The sequence below is a fragment of the Sebastes fasciatus genome, chromosome 1 (genome assembly GCF_043250625.1).
Source record: "Sebastes fasciatus isolate fSebFas1 chromosome 1, fSebFas1.pri, whole genome shotgun sequence".
Classification (NCBI taxonomy): domain Eukaryota; kingdom Metazoa; phylum Chordata; class Actinopteri; order Perciformes; family Sebastidae; genus Sebastes; species Sebastes fasciatus.
The window spans coordinates 39025614-39044720 of NC_133795.1; the positions used below are offsets into that span (position 1 = coordinate 39025614).

Sequence of the window (19107 nt, forward strand, 5' to 3'; positions counted from 1 at the left end):
TTGAGCAGGGCAAGACGCACACTGATGGATGACAGTAACTGTGATTCTATAAAACTATTGTGCAGTAAAAGGTTTTCCAAACCCTGAAAAGCCTCCAGGACTGAGCTGTAAAAAGACGACTAGATCCACCTCCTCTAGTCCGACCAAGAACAGCTGTTTGCTATACCCCAGACGGCTCACTCTCCGAAGAAGCTGCTCCGCAGTCTCTTGCCACCTCAGACCACATTGGTAAAGGAGCCTCTGGGCAGTTTGCAGTCTGAAGGACATTATTTTTGACTGAATATCTACCAGACCTTGCCCTCCTTCTTCCACTGGCAGATACAGTGCTGCTGCTCGGATCCGTTGCTGTCAAGTCCAGAAAAAATCCACAAGGACTTTTTTGGATATCAGCAACCAGGCTCCTTGGTGGGGATAATACTTTAAAGTTATGCCACAGCGTCAAAGCAACTAAGTTGTTCACAACCAAAACTCATCCCCTATGTGACAGCCGAGGCAGCCATTGCCATTTAGACAACCTTGCACACACCTTCACAACTAAACCCTCCCAGTTCTGTTGTTCAAAAACCTGGTTTCCTAAATAAACTCCTAAAACCTTCAACCTATCACCTTTCCATACCTCCATAGGAAGAGGAATGTGTACCATGCAACCTATCCACTTTAAACTCTGTGCAACGTCATACTTTTCCTCACAGAAGTGGCCCCATTTGCTAAGCCTATACTTCTTCTCAGGAGTCAGGGACTTTGCATCTACAAACTTAGTAGTGTGACTCACAGATTTAAGAAACTTCTCAGGATCTGGGAAAAAGTGTGCAAGTGGCACATTTTTCTTAGTCTTTGTTTCATTAAGGAAGTGGTTTAGCTCCTTCACTGAGGACAATTCTGAGAGAGAGAGAGAGAGAGAGAGAGACAGAGACAGAGAGGGGCAGAGAGAGAAAGACAGAGAGAGGCAGAGAGAGAGAGACAGAAGAGACAGAGAGAGAGAGATGGAGAGGCTGAGGGCAGAGGAAAAGAGGAGAAGAACTAACGGAGAGAGTGAAGAAAACAAAATGAAAAGTACGGAGAAAATACGACAAATTTGGACCCGCAGAAAGAGAGAGAGAGAGGGGAAGATGCAGGAGAGCCAGGAGGACAGACAGCGCAAGAAAGGACAGGAGTGAGGACATTTGGGGATAAACAGAAGAGAAGTTTGGCTTCATTTAGCAGATTTTTCCGATTGTAGGGTCCTACTGTGTGTCTTCTGTCTTGACTTTCCATTATCCACACCACAATGTCTGCAATGCTGCTGAGGTGAAATATTAATGCCAATGTTTTCATGTCATGAGAATTTGAATGTTTCTAGTTAAAGTGGAACTATTGTTGACTACTTTGTCGTCGCGTTGCATCTATAAACAGATCATAGTACTTTGTATGTAAAATCTCAATCTACAAAGTAACTAGTACTCCAGTCTGATGGATGTAAAGCAAAGAACTAACTACTAACCGTCTGTTGTTACAACCTGTGCTACATCCTAACTCAGCACATGCAGTCACTGATGTTGAATCTCAAGCCTTGGGCCTGGAATGTCTGAGACCCCTGTTCAATGTTCTTCAATGTTCAATATTAAAGGTGTCAGAAAGTCAACACAGGATACTCAAATGAATCTCTTGAGGCTGTCCAAGTATGGTGCAAAAAGCAGAGTTTTTATTGTGTTCAATATCAGCAGACAAAAGCACAACCAAAACCCGAGCCGTTCCGGACGCGACTAATATAAGGCTTTACGTCATAGCCTTATATACTGGACCAAAGGACTTGTCCCTCCTTTTACTATAATTTTCTTAGTCGTCTTCAATTCTATTGGTGTCTGTCAACATAACACACTAATCAGCAGATACCATACTACGATGCTCTAGGTGCTTTCCGACATCTATTATTTCAGAGATAGATGCCACCTGGTGGTACAGCTGCATGATTAGTCCGTGCCAAATACATTACGTATTCCTTGCTATGTTCGCCCATTCGGTTGAAGGCCAGTGCAAGTATTACATCACACAGCTGCGAGTTGAGTTGAGGGTCATTGTAATGCATGGTTATCTCTGGGGTCTTATACATAAAATACAGTAGTACTATGATTGTATGCTGTTTCAGTAGTAAACACAGGGTTATAGGATTAATACTTTTATCATTGTTTATCACATTTTTATATATTCAAAAAGGGATTACTTCTACACTGACTCTCCTCAAGCTACGGCTCAGTGCTTTGGAGTTTGGACTGAGTTCAGCGTATCCACTCAGAATTGTCTAAATCTTGAAACAAGTGCACCATAAAAGTAGATTAACATGAAATGGCCTATATATCATAATTATACGTGTCATTAGTCTATATGTAGGTATATTACTCACACTCAGATAGACTTCCAAAGAACAGATGCTAGGATATTAATTCTCTGCCTTAAACTGGGATTCGTAGTTGTTTTTAGCTGATAGGCTGAATATTGAGAGTACTGAGAGCATGCCCTCATCATAAAAACACCACCCACAACAGAGGTTCTAAGCTCAATGTATACAGTTACCACTTTGACAAAGTTGTGTAAAAACTTTTAAGCTTTATACCCTTCAGTCCATCCAGCTCAAACAGAATAATATTTGCCAAATGTGCTTTGACAAAGATTGAGAAAGGCATTTTCCGGGGGATATCAGAAGATTGCTTTTGTTCATAATAATGTCCGGTCTTGGGCTTGGACTGTGTTTCAAAGCATTTGAAATTGAATTGATGTCCCATGGTATTTGCTTGGCTAATGCAGTGCCGAAAGTGTTGGCTGGAGGGGTAGGAGAAAGGGGAGCAGGGAGAGGAAAAGCATTAGGAACTCTGTTAACACTTTACTTTGCTCTACATCACTGCAATTCATCATCACTTACTCCACTAATGCCTTTATAGGAGAGCTCTGCATACAGCACATTCAACTCTCCGTTAGCAGACTCCATCATGTTCATGCTCCTGATTCAACTGTTTCCACGACAACTCTAATGAAGATGAAGAGCTGTTTGTCTGAATTTGATGGAATTGTCCGTCATGGTCATTTCACTTTACAGTGAGCTGGGGCTGGAAGGGACCGATCACATTTACTCTTGTTACTGTAACAAAGTCAATTTGTGTGGACTTGCACTTGGACTTCGTATTTCTAAAAATAGGTAATTTAATTTTGCGAATGCTGATTCAGCGTTCCCAGTATTGTTCTTCTAAGGTTTCTTCAACTTATTCTATTTCTTCCTTACGTTTTTTGGACTCTAACTACTTCTGCATACTTTGAGCTACAGAAACTGTTCAACTATCAAAATCTTCAGCTCTTTAAAGACATTAGTGCTATATCTTTTCTTGTTTCTACTATTTATACTTTTTAAAATATTAAGCTTTTTTCACATTTTTCTTTTTACAATGTAACTCAATGGAGACAATCTTCAAATCCTCTCAAACATGCTCCTATTTGAAATGCTACTGCTTCCGCATACTTTCAGCTACGGACACCATTTAAACTTTGAACGGGTTACAAGACTTTGAACTATTAAGGTATGATTCAGCTTTTTGATATCTCTTACAGTTGTTGAATTATCACAGTTTAAGTTTTATGCTGTTTTCAGACTTTTTCTGAGTTTATAATGGGTGTGTATCCACCTTATTCCTAGCCCCCATGATGCCTTGCGTGAATTATGGGCGTAACTTCCGGCGCGTCATGTCACTGAATCGTTTTCCATGGTAACGCTACACTAATCTGCTCTCCTAGAGCGATTGTATTAATAAATCTAGTAAAACATGTGTGAACATGTGTTTCGTTTTTTTCTACACAGATAACCGTACTTAAACTATTTTTAGTCGAATGCTGCCCTGCACTCCGTGCCATAAACTGCCTTTTGGAGAGACAAGTACTTCTGAGGACATTCTGAATGCTCAGTGTGGACCTTGTCCAGTTATTTAATTTCGTGGTCATGTAAGATGATATTTGGGATCTATCAAATAGAGTGAAGATAAAAAACTTGGTTCATGTCACTGCAGCCAGTGTCACCAAAGTAGTTGGAACATGTTTGACAAGTGATTACGTACAAGAAAGGGGAAGTAGATTGTTGTGTAGTTGTGCACCAGATTCCACCACAGATGATGAAAGCTAATAGTTTACCTGAAGCTGTGGGACATGAGTTGACTCACCAGTGTGGATGGAGAAAGGCCAGGGCTGCTTGTCCCTCCCTGAGCTGGGTCTGAGTGTCGCTGCCGGGTCCTTGGGAGCAGCGAGTTCTGTCGTTTCATCGGCTGCCTCTGTGGTGCTCGTGGAGCTGGAGTCAAGTGGATTGTGGGTAAATCCCTCCAGATGGTCTTCTACAGGTGCCGTGCTAGTTGGATCTGGTTCTTTCTCCTTTGCAGTAGAATCCGGTGTCTCGCCGGGCGTCTCTTTCACCGCCGTCCTGCCTTCCTTCCTCCCTCCCTCGCCCGCACCTCCTGATCCCTTCCTCTCCTTCCTCTCCTCTTTCTCTTCTTCTTCCTCCTCTTCATCCTTATCCTCTCCTTCCCTCTCTCCATCCTCTCCTTGACCCGTGCTGTTCTCTTTATCCTCACCCCCAGCTTCACTGTTATCCTTGGCTGCGGCCGTCGTGGCGGCAGAAGCGGAAGCGGTGGCGTCTTTGGCGGGCCCGGTGGGTTCAGAGGCATGGCGTGCGGAGGTGGGATTACGGGTTGGTGCTCTGCTTGGCCAAACGGAGCTGGGGAAGGAGGAGATAACACCGCCGCTGAAGCCCAGGCCGGCTAGTAATGTACTGGTCACCACGGACGCCACGGTTGCCTGACTACCGCTGGAGGACGGGCCGATTCCTGTCGCCATAGAGACGAAGGAGAAGGGGATGCCTGAGGAGGTCCAAGTAGAGGATCCAGAGGAGATGGGAGCCATGTCGGCTGAGGAGGCCGGAGACACCGTCGGCTGGGAATAAAACTATTTACTGATTAGAATTTGAGATCATTTTGTTGTTTTCCTTCCTCAGTCAACTCTGACATTACTGACTCAGGAGTTTAACCTTATAAAGCTGCAGTTGGTAACTTTTTACCTCTGCCTCCTTCTAGTGCTCCTTATGGCGTTTGCATGATTCCACGGTTCCCGAAGGAACAACCAATCAGAGCCGAGCTGTCTCTAACACAGCTGTCAATCACTGCTGGTGACTTCCGATTAGACATGTATCAAATATGAATCCAGATTCTGTTACTGTAATGTCTGTTCTTCAGCTCAGATGTTTTCAGAAATATATTTTAGATGTAAAATGAGAAAGTTTGGTTTAGTCTCGACTGATCTCAACATTTTACAGATAAACAGTACATTAAAAGAGTGTCTGAAAACATTTGAGGGGAGAAATAGTCTTGATTTTTCCCCAGATTATCTGTCTCTTGTACTACTGTCAGCATACAGTATAGTGACAGTTAAAGCAAATATGATAAAAAGTTATCTTTATTAAAGTTACCATCTGCACCCCTTTAAAGGTCCCATATCGTGCTCATTTTCAGGTTCATACTTGTGTTTTGTGTTTCTACTAGAACATGTTTACATGCTGTAATGTTAAAAAAAAACTTTATTTTTCCTCATACTGTCTGCCTGAATATACCTGTATTTACCTTCTGTCTGAAATGCTCCGTTTTAGTGCATTTCAACGGAATTGCAATGGAATTACGTTGCTAGGCAACATTTTGGGTCCATGTTTACTTCCTGTCAGTTGATGTCATGCACATACACTGCAACCAGGAATAAACTGGGACACATTTAGAATGTTTACATTTAAAACAGTGTAATGGTCTAAATATTGGATATTTGTGACATCACAAATGGACAGAAATCCTAACGGCTTGTTTCAAACGCACAATTTCTGAATACGGGCTGTGTGTATTTCTCAGTATATTGAGCGCTTCGATACTTTCACAGTATTTATAAAGCACTTAAACCTACTTTATAATATAAAAAACATGAAAATCTTACTTTTTACAATATGGGACCTTTAAGGGGTTAAACTCCTTAGTCAACATGTCAAGGTAGACTGAGGAGGAAAATAAAATCGTGTAACATGTGAACCACTGCTTTGTATTATTGACTGTAATTCCCTTTGAGACCTTCCCGTCCACACAGAGAAGAAGGATGCTAATATAGACACTGCTCTCTGCTGGATACAATGTGAAAAGACAACAGTTAGAGATTCACCTCTGCTTCCCTTACCATTCCAGTTTTCACGATCCGCGTCCCCTCAAAGATCCTGGTGGTGTTTGCTGAAACGCAGGAAAGAAAATAAATATCAGGATATTCCATAGTTAAACACAGGAGAGACAACCAGCGAGCACATTAATCACAACATGACATAATGGAAATGCAAAAGGCGCTGAATACTTAATGGGGCAGCCAATAAACCGAATGCATTCAGATGAAATGAATTCATCTCACTGTTAGTTTACCTCTTTCCTTTCCCTCTGTTATTTTTTCCTTTAGCCTGCAGCTGTTGATATGAGCTCACATAAATAACCCCGAATATGAAATATTTTGTGATATTACGATCAAAGGAATCCTAACTGTCTGAAAATATTGTTTGCACAAATGTAAGATGATAATGCGCAGCATGTTGAGAGAGGGCTGTGTGCATGAGAGAGATACATCCTGATGCTCAAACTGGCTGTTATGTTGACATTACTGCTAAATGGTGTGTGTGTGTGTGTGTGTGTGTGTGTGTGTGTGTGTGTGTGTGTTACCTCTGAAGAGCATGCTCTGGCTGAAGTCACTGCGCATGTCATTGGTGCAGATGCTCTGGACTCTAAACAGGTACAGCACATCGTGGGAGACGGGAGTGATGACGGCCTCCTGGACAACACACACACAAACACAATCAGTAAGGTCCACCAGGAGTTTGTGTCATGAATCAGGTTAATTCAGTTACGGGGAGTTAATATCAAAAGGGGGGATTGCATAGATTAAGACATGGTTGAGTCATTCTTAGGGATGTTTTTGGATCGAGGGAACAAACATCCCTTGATCACAAACCTTAAAACCCAACATCTACCTTTTAAAGGGACTGTTTGTAACTTCTTACACGTATAAATCATTGCCGGTCTGTGTCCCATGGCTACGCTGTTCAGACTCAGACTCCAACACAAACTACACGGAAGCAACAAAACCAAAAAAGTTATATCTAGTGAAGCCCGTCTTGCTAAACAGTGTCAACTCTTCCTGCTCCGGCCCCCAAACCGCAGCCAGAAGACACAGGAGGAGACCGTAGCTTTGGTCTCCAGGGCCGGAGTCTCTGCTCCTCTGTTTGCCTTCACTCACACACCGCTCGTTCTCACTCGCTCCACCTCTCACGTGCATGCGCACACACTACACACTGCAGAAGAGTTAGTTTAGCTCTGAGAATATCTAGTGAATGTACAGTGGAAGTTTTTGCAGAAATAAATGCTGCAGCTCCTCCAGACCAACAGAGGTTTCCCGTGTCTTGTTTCCTGCTGCTGAGTGAATAGACGGGGCTCCGGAGCGAGTAACGTTATCGTCTCCGACCAAAACGCCGATGTCTCCCCTGTTCCTTCTGACCGCGGTCGGGAGTCTGAAGCAGGAAAAGCCAACACTAGGATCAGCATTGATTCATGGAGAGACCTTCGTCTGGTCAGCTAACATTACTGCCAAGCAGCTGAAATATAGAGTGATGTTGTGCTTTTAGCTGACGTGTGTCGCCTCACTGTTTTGACCGATGCTCGTTCATGTCTATGTAGAGCGAGCACATCTTTTGTATGAGAAGCAGTTAGTCGAGGAAGATGGCCGCCCACCCAGAGCCGCGTTCTGCCCAAGGTTTCTACCCGCTAAAGGGGAGATTTTCCTTTCCACTGTCGCATAACAATGCATGCTCATGATGGGGGATCTCTTGTTGGGTCTCTAAATTATAGAGTACGGTCTATAGACCTGCTCTATATGAGAAGCGTCTCGAGATAACTTCTGTTATGATTTGATGCTATATAAAAATAAATTGAATTGTATTTTGAGCAATGCTTTGCAGTTCATTTTAGCTTTCAGCATTCAAACGCATTTTCTGCAGGAACTGCATTTTCTAGTTAGAACTGCACTTTTGTATTTAGTGTATGGTTACTGTATTGTTATTGAGCCAGCATGTTTTGTTTTGTGTGTTACGTGATTATATGTTTTTCTGTTGAACGCACCAAAACAAATTCCTAATCAACTGCGGTTGATGTGGCAATAAATTATTGAATCTTGATTCTTGAATATACCCCCCCCCCGCCCCCCCCACCCATCTAGAGTACTACCTTGTGCACCATATTTTTAATTCATGCATCAACTTTTAAATGTCCTTCAAAGTGGCGTCCCATTTTCCCGCTTCAGTTATTAATCAAAATGTGTGCACCCAACACAAATTAAACAATTCAAAATCAAAATGTAAGAGTGTAAAAAAAAATCAACGACACAAAGAGTGCAGAACAAGAGAAAGAAAACATGTTGGGAGCAGCCTGGAGACCCGATCCGACTGCAGTGTTACAGCGTGGTGGTATGCAGGTGAGCCGGTGTAGTCTGGTGTTCTCCTAATGAAGCTACAGTGAAGGTCAACCAGGAGGCCATCTCATCCCCGTACACCCCATTATTTCTCTACAACGGACCTTTAATACAGTCAGTTCACTTCACATTCATACTGTGGCTATCCCAAACCAGACAATGTGCCTCTCTTTCTGCGGTTCATCCCGAACATTTCATCCAAGCTGTGTCTTTCCTTATTTCCCCATGGTCACTCCACACTCCGCATCATTATCTCCCTGTCAAATACACAAGATAATATGAGCTAAAAGGTCCACATTTTGCTTTCACCCATGTCTTCCTCAGCAGACGGAAAAATCCCTAACGTGTGTCTTCAGCCATGTGAAAACAGGGTGGTTGTATATGTGAGAGATGGTGACCCCTATGTCTCTGTTGAAAGCTCAGAAAGCTAGAATGTAGACCTTTGAGCGAAGAATCATTTTCTCATATAATATTCACTGTGGAGGCAATTTCTGTGAAGAAGGACTCGAAAACCGAGAGAGCGTCTTTTTAAGGTTTAATAAACACTTGCAAGTGGGCAAACAAACATCAACATAAATGTTCAGGGCTGAGAGCCCTGAGTCTCTTCGTTTCGCGACATTTATACTCTTGCATGCATGCTCACAGTCGTATATCTCACATTGTCTGTCTGACTGACACTTCTGTCCATTTAGGGTTTCTTGTCATCAAATAGGCGCTACAAATTTGTTGACTAGGTATGCGACACCGAAACAGAAATAGGCTTCAAGGGCCATGAGTGTCACTTGTCAGGACCTTAGAAATGTGCTGCATGTATGCATTTTTCCAACACATTCACAAAGGTCAAGAACCAATTGCCCTTTATGAATGCACCAGCATCATATTAACACCACAAGACCCCCCCCCTCCCCCATCCCCATTAACAGCACTATCAAACAGGATCTCGACTGGCTTAGCATGGGGGTCACGGCCTGTCCTCCTCAAGCCCATCAGCTCACTCCATCATTTTGAAAAAAAACCTCCGTCAAGCTTTCCAAACCAGTTAATAGAAAGAAGTCACGCTGCTTTGGATCAGCAGAATGATAAATTCATCACGCACATTGCAGTCTATCATCTCTATCACATAAGGGGATGAAGATGTATCTTAAAACCAGTAAGAGATGAATTCCAGTAAGTTTTGTTTTAATGGTGTATTAGACCGTTACACATTATTCCTCCTACTGCTTCATTCTCTTTTTTGACAAATGTATTATATTACTAAAGTCTTGTTTTAATCAAGTCTGACAAATTCATCAGCCGGCCTTTTCACAAGCTGTTTTTATCACCGCATATAATCAGAATCACACTGAGTTACAAAGTGCTAAGATACAGCAGGGCCACTGGAAAATATCCTACTCTTCTGTTTTATGGTTTCAAGAGGTTAAATCAGTTCAGTCAGTCAGGGGGAGATACTTAAAGGTCCCATATCGTGCTCGTTTTCAGGATCATACTTGTCTTTTGGGTTTCTACTAGAACATTTTTACGTGCAGTAATGTTAAAAAAAACCTGTATTTTCTTCATACTGTCGGCCTGAATATGCCTGTATTTACCCTCTGTCTTATACGCTCTGTTTTAGCGCATTTTGACGGAATTGCGACAAAATTGCAAAAGAATTGCTTTGCTAGGCAACAGCTTGGGTTTACGTTTAAATCTGCGTAAAGGGTCTAAATATTGTATATTTGTGACATCACAAATGGACAGAAATCCTGACAGCTTGTTTCAAATGCAGAGTTTCTGAATACAGGCTGTGTGTATTTCCCTGTGGATTAAGTGTTTCAATACTTGCACAGTATTTATATAGGACTTAAGCCTGCTTTATAATAAAAAAACATGAAAATCTCACTTTTTTATAATATGGGACCTGTAAGCAACACTATGCCCTGTATGTCAGCTAGAGCATCTTATTATATCACCCTCTAAACTTTGTATTTCTCAATGGGATAATAAATACTATTTTTAACAATCGACAAATCATTATCAAACTCAGAGTTAGACCATAGTGTAAACTAATGAAACCATGTTTAACCTCTAATGCTAATGTTTTAGTCTATTTAATTTTCAACAAATGAAGGAAACATTTTTAATAATCCTGTTCATTCCTTCCTGTTAACTTCCTCCTCCATGTAGAAAATATACACAAAGGAAATAATGTTTCACTCATTAAAGCTGCACTAATCAATATCATTGATGTGAACAATGGGTCAAATTGAGTGTAATGAGAGTGAAAGGGGGCTTGCAGTGACATGCCTCCAGAGAATCAACACCAACTTTATAGTTCCCCTCAGCTCCCCTCAGCATTTTATCATCTTTTAGCTTATTGTTTTGGTTTTATGGCCCGCAACATACTAGCAGCAGCGGGCAGCAGTTTTTTAAACGAAAAAGCCCTGATAAAGCCGCTGTACTAGTGCGCTCCTATGGACCAAACAGCAGACACACACAATTAGAGACTAGCTGGTGAACATAGACCTGGATATTTTCTCAGGAGGAGGTAGAGACCAAAACAGAGCTAAAGGGAGAGTGAATATAGGACTTACACTCATCAGGTGGCCAGAAATACAACCCCAAGTAAATGCAAATGTTGCTCTGTGTCTGCTGGATGTGTAATACTAATATTGTTTGCTAACATATTCACCAAATCAACTTTATAAGGGCAAAAAACATGTGCGATTTCCAGCTTGTTGTGGAGTTCTACTCCCAAATGTTACAGTAACAGTAACAGCAACAGCAACAACGACGACGACAACAGCAACAGTAACAGTAACAGTAACAGCAACGTCAACGCAAGCGACAGCGACAACAGCGACGACGACTACGAAGACAACAGCAACAGTAACAGTAACAGCAACGACAAAGACAGTGACAACGATGACGACGAAGACAACAGCAACAGTAACAGCAACGACAACGCCGGCGACAACGACGACAAAGGCAACAGTAACAGTAACAGTAACAGCAATGACAACGACGACAACAGCAACAGTAACAGCAACGACAACGACAACAACGACGACGACAACAACAAGGATGACAACAACGAGGATGACAACAACGACGACAGCAACGGTAACAGTAACAGCATGGACAACGACGACAGCGACATCGACAACAGCAACGACAACGACAACAGCAACAGCAACAGCAACAACAACAGCAACAACAGCAATAAACCATCACAATAATTTGAGACATACCAAAACACTACTACTCATATAGTAGCCACTTTAAACATTGTGCCTTTACCAGAAACTGTATGCTGTGTAACATCCTGATGTTGATACATTCTTGTTGTCTGGTTTAATTTTGAAATACTGAACCCTCCTGTCGTTTCAATTCCTGCCTCTGTGTGTTTTTCCCGTCCCCACTAATTATACTCATCTGCGCCCATTCACTTACCATTACCATTTACTGATCTCATCGTTTACATATCCCTGGCCTCAACAATGTCACCGTTAAGAACAGGTACCTTCTACCACTCATTTCCTCAGCCTTTGAACTGCTGCATTGACTTACCATTTTTTTTCCTAAACTAAATCTCTGCAATGCCTACCATCTAGTTAGTAACAGGCAGGGGAATGAGTGGATGAATGCCTTTAAGACCCCTAGTGGCCCTTATGAGTATTTAGTGATGCCGTTTGGTCTTACTAACGCCCCAGCTGTTTTTCAGGCCTTAGTGAACGATGTTTTTGTTTACCTGGATGACATCCTAATTTTTTCCATGAATGAGCAGGAGCATGTGGGGCACGTCCGACAAGTTCTCCAGTGGCTGCAGCGGTTCATGGTGTTGAGATGCTGCATACACTCACTGCACCCAGCTTATTATCTATTTCAACATGTGTTGAAATACACTCAACAAAATACACTCACTTGCCTCCTGCAGGCTATGTTAGAGACAAGCCTCTTCCCTTCTCCTACAGACCCTCTTTCTACCCCAAGTGGTATGGGCCATAAAATAGTCCAGTCCAGAGTGTTTCATTACATGGGGATTCTCTATTGATTGTGACAAGGGGGACGTGTGTGGGATTTGGGGGTCCTAAAGCCATGTAAGTCCCTGTTGTGACCTAGATAGAGGCATCAAGGGAGAATATGGGGAATAAGAGCAGAATCAAAGGGCTGACAGAAAGAGGGAAGAGAAAATAGAGTGTGGGAAGGGAAGGGGGGGCGTTGGGGGGAGAAGGCAAAGGGGAGGAGGAGCAGGAAGTGTGTGGGAGATTGAAGTAGATCTCCGAGGGAGGGATAGTCTCTTGAGTTAATGATGGAGGATAAAACACTTCCCACCTCTCTCCCTCCATCTCTCATCGTGGCACAATCCCGGCTGTGAGAGGCGATGCTGCTTCCACAGCCAGGGGGCACTCTCATCCCTTCTCTTTTGCAGCTGCTCCTGTTTTCCCACAGAGCCACTGGCCCAAGGTCATGCATTTTGCACAGGCTGGAAGCCCTGCATCCCCTCCAGCTTAGCATTAGTATTCTGCTAGCCGATCGGCAGACCACAATGTAAGGGAATGAAAGCTCCTGTCTGCTCCACAGCTTTCTCTCATAGCTCATTTTGGCTCCTGATGAGACCATTTGGAATAGAGCTGATGGAGGATGTAGCTTAGTTTAGATGTGTGTGTGTGTGTGTGTGTGTGTGTGTGTGCGAGCAAAAAGCTTTTGTCCCCAGACAAATGAATAATTATTTCATTAAAACCTCTGCTGACATATTTTCTCATAATAAGTTTTTATTTTGCCGGAGCTGTGTGTTTGTGCCTTTTGTTAAACAAAAATGACTCATGTTTTTAATGATGCAATCAGTGCTGATTTTTTTGTACGTGTCTAAACAGTTTGGTTCCAAAACAAGTTATTAGATTTGCAAGGACCTCGCAGTCATATTTTTTGATGATGTAAAATCCTCTGTATCTCTGAAATAACACACACACGCACACACACACGCACACACTTCCTCCCTGTGCAACCGCGTTTGACTTTTAGTCCGAAAACTTCTTGTCATTATTTACTATAAATTGGACTGTGTCTCTCTTCAAAGCGGTTTCACTGTCTAATTAGAAAATCAATGTGGACAGTTGGACAGTGATGTCTGTTCACGAGGGAATACACTGATGATTAAAATATGTTGTATTACACTGATGAAGTTAAATCAGAGTTCATTAATCAAGTTAACCAAATAACATATGGCTGAGGGCCGGGGCGGGGGGGCGGGGGGGTGGTGGGGACTGGTAATGTGTCAGCAGGGAGGGGTTGAAGAAGGAAGAAGGGGAAGAAGGAGGCATGAAAACCAAAAGGAAAGGAGAAGGGAGTAAAGGAGAGAAGACAGGACGAAAGAACAGAAAAAAGGGGGACAAAGCAAAAGAGGACAAAAGGGTGAAAATGAAAATAGCAAATTGCAGCTTCAGTTTGAAATATGGAGCAGTTAGTTATGTGAGTGGGTGTGTAGTTGGTGCTCAGGGAAATCATCTGATTACTGGTTGCTGATCACGTGATGCTTGGCTGATCTGGAATCTGGATTTTTGATGTGACCCATTTGGGTTTTTAAAGACCTGTACTTTTATATGAAAGCACCCAGAGATTAGGAGGCACTACGCCGTTTGTACTTTTAAGCCCCAAAAATCATAATATATCATCATTAATGCCAAATCATAAGCAAGGGGTTGTATCAGACACAGGTCTTTATTTCTACTCTTCTTCTGTGCGGATATGTTTTCCAAATTAATTCCAAGAGAAAATCAAATTTCCGCATCAGCCAAATTGAGTGGGTATCTTTGTCTTTGGCAGTCCATGTTTTGTCCCAGCAACAAACCTACATGAGACCACAAGTAGGTACAGTATGTATCCCTCCACCGTGGCTCAGCGAGAACGGCTGCCCAGAAACAACAGAATGAGGGGATGTTGTAATAAAACACAGATTTTTGGAAGACACACATTTGAAGTGTCAAACTCAGACTGCTGAAACCTCCTCACCATCTACCAAGCCTCAGAATGTGTGTAGCTGCTCTACAAAGGTATCTCCATGAGAGGAGGAGTGATTACATATAGCTATAGGGTTGGTCAACACGTACTGTGAGACTATATGGATCTGTTAACCACCAGAGATTTAGACATATTATTAGACAATAGTGATCAATGTTTCAAATCGATGAGTCACTGTTTTATGGTCTGAATTAGCCAAAAACATTCTCCTATATGGTATCTCTTAACAGTGTCTCAATTCATTTGACAGAAAACATACTACATCATCATAAATATGGGTATTGCAATTAGAGCTGGGCGATACGGCCAAAAAATAATATCGCAATATTTCTAGGCCATATTGCGATACACGATATATATCGCGATATTTTCAGATATCCTCTAAGCACTTCATAAATGCTCGATTTAACCCTTTTGATGCATACAATCACACCAATATGAACAAAACAGTATCCAACAGTATTCACTTTAACTAAATAGTTTTCTGGCAATACATGCTTTATATATTTTGATAAATACATAATAAGTTTTTTTGGTAATAAGCGTTTCTGGCTCTTACAACAGCTGGCCAATGGGTGGCAGTGTATGGGATGATGTCACTGTGGCAGCTGATGTGGAACTGTACCATCAAGCCCATGCATATACAAGAAAATGGCTTTAGAACAGCTGTCCAGATGTAGTGACCGCTATGCATGAAATAACTGTGGGAGCTGTATTATATTGAAATACATCCACTGTTACCGGCAGTAACCACAGACATCACCAAATCAACCAGGACGGAAATCTGAATAATTTAAAACACTCGCATGTCTACTGACTGTTGCAGGAACTGATATACCAGCGCTGGCTTCAATATTCATGATACACAATTCATTCATTATTCAGCTGCAGCCATGGCTGCTGCTTGATTTCACTATTAGAAAAGGCCGTGAACTAACATGGCTGGAAGTTGAAATAAACTCCACTGAAACTAACTTCACACGTGGAATCCCTCACTGAGCCTAAAACACAGCGGTGTGATGAGGCACACAGAGCTGTGGACATGAAATCGGAGCTGTGTGTGAGGAAGACCTGAAAGGATTCATTGTTCTTCTGTATCTCTGTGGAATATATGGCAGTACAAACATGGCTATCGACAGCTGAGAGTCAGAAAAGTCTGAACAGAGCTTTTTCCTTTTATTTTTTTCTCGCACAAACCAGGCCAAGAAAGCACATCAGACAAAGACTAGTTGGTGTGTGTGTGTGTGTGTGTGTGTGTGTGTGTGTGTGTGTGTGTAAAACGCTCATTCAAAGCTGCAGATTGGAGCAAATATGATTAATAAAAAAGTTATTTTCATAAAACATTCACTATATCCTGACAGTAGTGCATTTGACAGGTAATCTGAAAAAAATCATGTGTCCTCCAGTGCTCCTAACGGCATCTGGAAGATTTCACAGACCGGAGGAAAACAACCAATCAGAGCTGATCTGAAGCCTGCCGTCACTGAACAGCTGTCAATCACTCGCCAACTCCGATTATACGGTCAAACTAGGCAGCGCTGATCAAATATGAATCAATATTCTGTTACCGTAATGCCTATTTCTCTCCTCAGATGTTTTCAGAAACATCTTGTAGTGTACTGTTTAGCTGTAAAATTAGAAAGTTTGTGACCCGGCAGCCATGTTGAGATCAGTTGAGGAAATACCAAGCACCGCCCACCAGCCAGAGCAAACTTTTCTCATTTTACAGCTAAACCGTGCACTACAAGATGTTTCTGACAACATTTAGAAATAGGCATTACAGTAACAGAATATTGATTCATATTTGATCAGCGCTGCCTAGTTTGACGTTTGATCGGAGTTTGCAACTGATTGACAGCTGCCTCCGTTGAATGAACAGCCAATAGTAACACTCTCTCTAGATTTTTCAAAGCCTGAAAACAGAGCCATGAGGAGGAGCAGAAGTCTAGTTTTCTCTCAGAACACTTGGATTACAATATGCTGAAAGGTTATTATGGACACTTTTGCCCAATGATGCCAAACATATTCTGCCTACTGCAGGTTTAAAGCACTGAGCTCATTATATATGCACACCAACCTGATCTCATTGGAAGTAGCACAACATTTGTAAGACATTCCGGACGTGAGGGATAATGTACAGCGAGCTGGACATTGTTGTGAAAGAATCCCCGAGAGGGCGATGCTGCATCCCGACGCTTCGCGGGATTCTTTCACAACAATGACCCGCTAGCTGTACATTATCACGCTTATTACACGGCTACTTATTGAAGAAATCAATATTTTGACACAAAAACGGTCTGCCAGAGTCCGACATCAGAACTGCACCCATAGCAACGGTCTGCTATACATAGCAACGGTCTGCTATACATAGCAACGATCTGTTATACATAGCAACGGTCTGCTATACATAGCAACGGTCTGTTATACATAGCAACGGTCTGCTATACATAGCAACAATCTGTTATACATAACAACGGTCTGTTATACATAGCAACGATCTGTTATCCATAGCAACGGTCTGTTATACATAGCAACGATCTGTTATCCATAGCAACGGTCTGTTATACATAGCAACGATCTGTTATACATAGCAATGATCTGTTATACATAGCAACGGTCTGTTATACATAGCAACGGTCTGTTATACATAGAAACGGCCCGTTGTACAGAAATTACAGAACGCAGAACGCCGTGACTGACCAATCAGAATCGAGCGGTCTCCTGGTTGAAAGTCCTGTGTTTGTCGGACCCATCCACCTCCAGTCTTTCTCTCTCTTTTTATTCTACGTCACTAGCTCCGAGCGTAGCATATTCACACGGACGCGTTTACATTGCAGTCAGCACAGACTACATGGTGTGAAAGGACACGGCAAAAACAAGAACGTTGTTATTCCATGCAAAATGACTTACAAATTAGCGTGTCATCCATTCGGTGAGACCGGGCTGATGCACACATATTTGATGTTAAGCAAATGTGGTCCAGGCTGGTGATTTCCTATATGTTATTCTATAGTGCACTGTCATGAGTGGGCATGTGCTTTTAAATGCACAGTTGTTGTTTTTTAAGCACTTTCACTGATGTGCATGTTAATGTCTCCCCATATATCCTATACATATTGATATATTTTTCAAATGTTAGTGCCAACACTCAGTGGATTTCACTGACACCAAAGATAAAGTTTCATGACTCTGGGTTATTGGATTGTTTATCTCATTTGTTGGTAACTGACACTCCACTGTGATTACAACCCCCTCTCCTTCAAAATATGTTTTTATCCTTCAAATTTGATTTGCTAAGTATAATTTGGAGGGAGTTTAATTGCTGCCTGGATCTTGATAACTGGCAATGATTTTTACAATTTAGGAAGTGTGATGATCTTGATGTTCTTATACAGCACAGACGCTGTAGGGAGGCAGTCAGGGGATATGTTTGGATGTACAAAGCTCAGGACTTGACCAGACAGCAGGGTTCACATCCTTTAACCCAGCTTTAGGATACTTATTATATATATATACTGTATATGTCACATGTCAGAGCCTCTCAGCACCTGAATGCAGCACCAGTCAGTATTGGCCTTTTCAAACGAGTGTGCACTTTTCAGCTGCTTTGCCATGCAACAATAATGTAACTCACAAACAAATACTAAACAAGACACACACACACACACACACACACACACACACACACACACACATTTTCTTTGTTATCACTGCAGTCCAACAATGTGAGCAGCAATCTCACCTCAAAGCCACGTCCAACCCACTTAATCCCTAATACTGGGATCCTCTGTGTGTTATATGCAACCCTCATCTCACTGCCAACTCGTCAAATATCACCACTTGGTCAGCGCTCCTCGGCATCTGACACGGACGCACGGACGCACTGATACAGTGTCTGTATGAGAAACACCAGGCTCTCAACCAACTCCGATGTGGTCACGTTAGTCGTTCATCTTTAGTTAGATCTTTTCCTAACCCTAAGTGGTTGCCTAAAGTTGATTTTGAAAAGACACTATACATGTAACGAGCGAATATTGACACGCCGTCCCTGACGCGTCCACAACTGACGCTAGAGGGGTAACTAGAGCGTCATAGTTTGAGGACCAAGCGTCAGTATCTGATGAGTTGGGAGTCAGAATGTTTTGGTTGTGTCATTGTTTGGTTCAGTATCAACTCATTACTTCCGGTTAACCCTCCCACAACAAGCTCCAGTCCCTCCCAGTCTCACCAGTTTGTGTTTGGCGTCGGTGAGGTGCGTCTCCTCGTAGCTGTCGTCGTGGGTCGTCCAGCTGTAGGACACCAGGAAGTGGAGGATGGGCGGGTGGTAGGTGAACTCCGGACGAGCCCAGCGCACCACCAGAGCGCTGCCGTTGACATGCTGCACCTTCATGTTGATGGGAGCGCTGCTGCACACTGTGAGGAGGATGGAGGCAGGAACAAAAGAAAGAAAGGAGGGATGGAGGGGGAAACATACAGAAAAAGGAAAGAGTGGAGAGGAAGGGAAGGAGGGAAGACGTTAATTGGGGAGAATTAAAAAGGAAAGTAAAAATGTCAAATGGAAGAGGATCA

General features: G+C 42.5%; 1 protein-coding gene across 3 annotated transcripts in view; it reads right to left on the reverse strand.

Annotated features, from left to right (window-relative positions):
• LOC141775169 (receptor-type tyrosine-protein phosphatase gamma-like) overlaps window positions 1–19107 on the reverse strand; it is a 457885-nt gene that overhangs the window by 43753 nt on the left and 395025 nt on the right. For 2 of the 3 annotated variants that reach the window (XM_074648278.1, XM_074648289.1), the window contains exons 9-12: window positions 18767–18951; window positions 6741–6849; window positions 6217–6266; window positions 4179–4941 (exon numbers count right to left, since the gene is read on the reverse strand). In XM_074648278.1, coding sequence (XP_074504379.1) covers window positions 4179–4941; window positions 6217–6266; window positions 6741–6849; window positions 18767–18951 — 1107 coding nt within the window. Of the gene's footprint in view, window positions 1–4178; window positions 4954–6216; window positions 6267–6740; window positions 6850–18766; window positions 18952–19107 lie in introns of all 3 variants that reach the window. The other variant, XM_074648268.1, reaches the window with a different exon arrangement.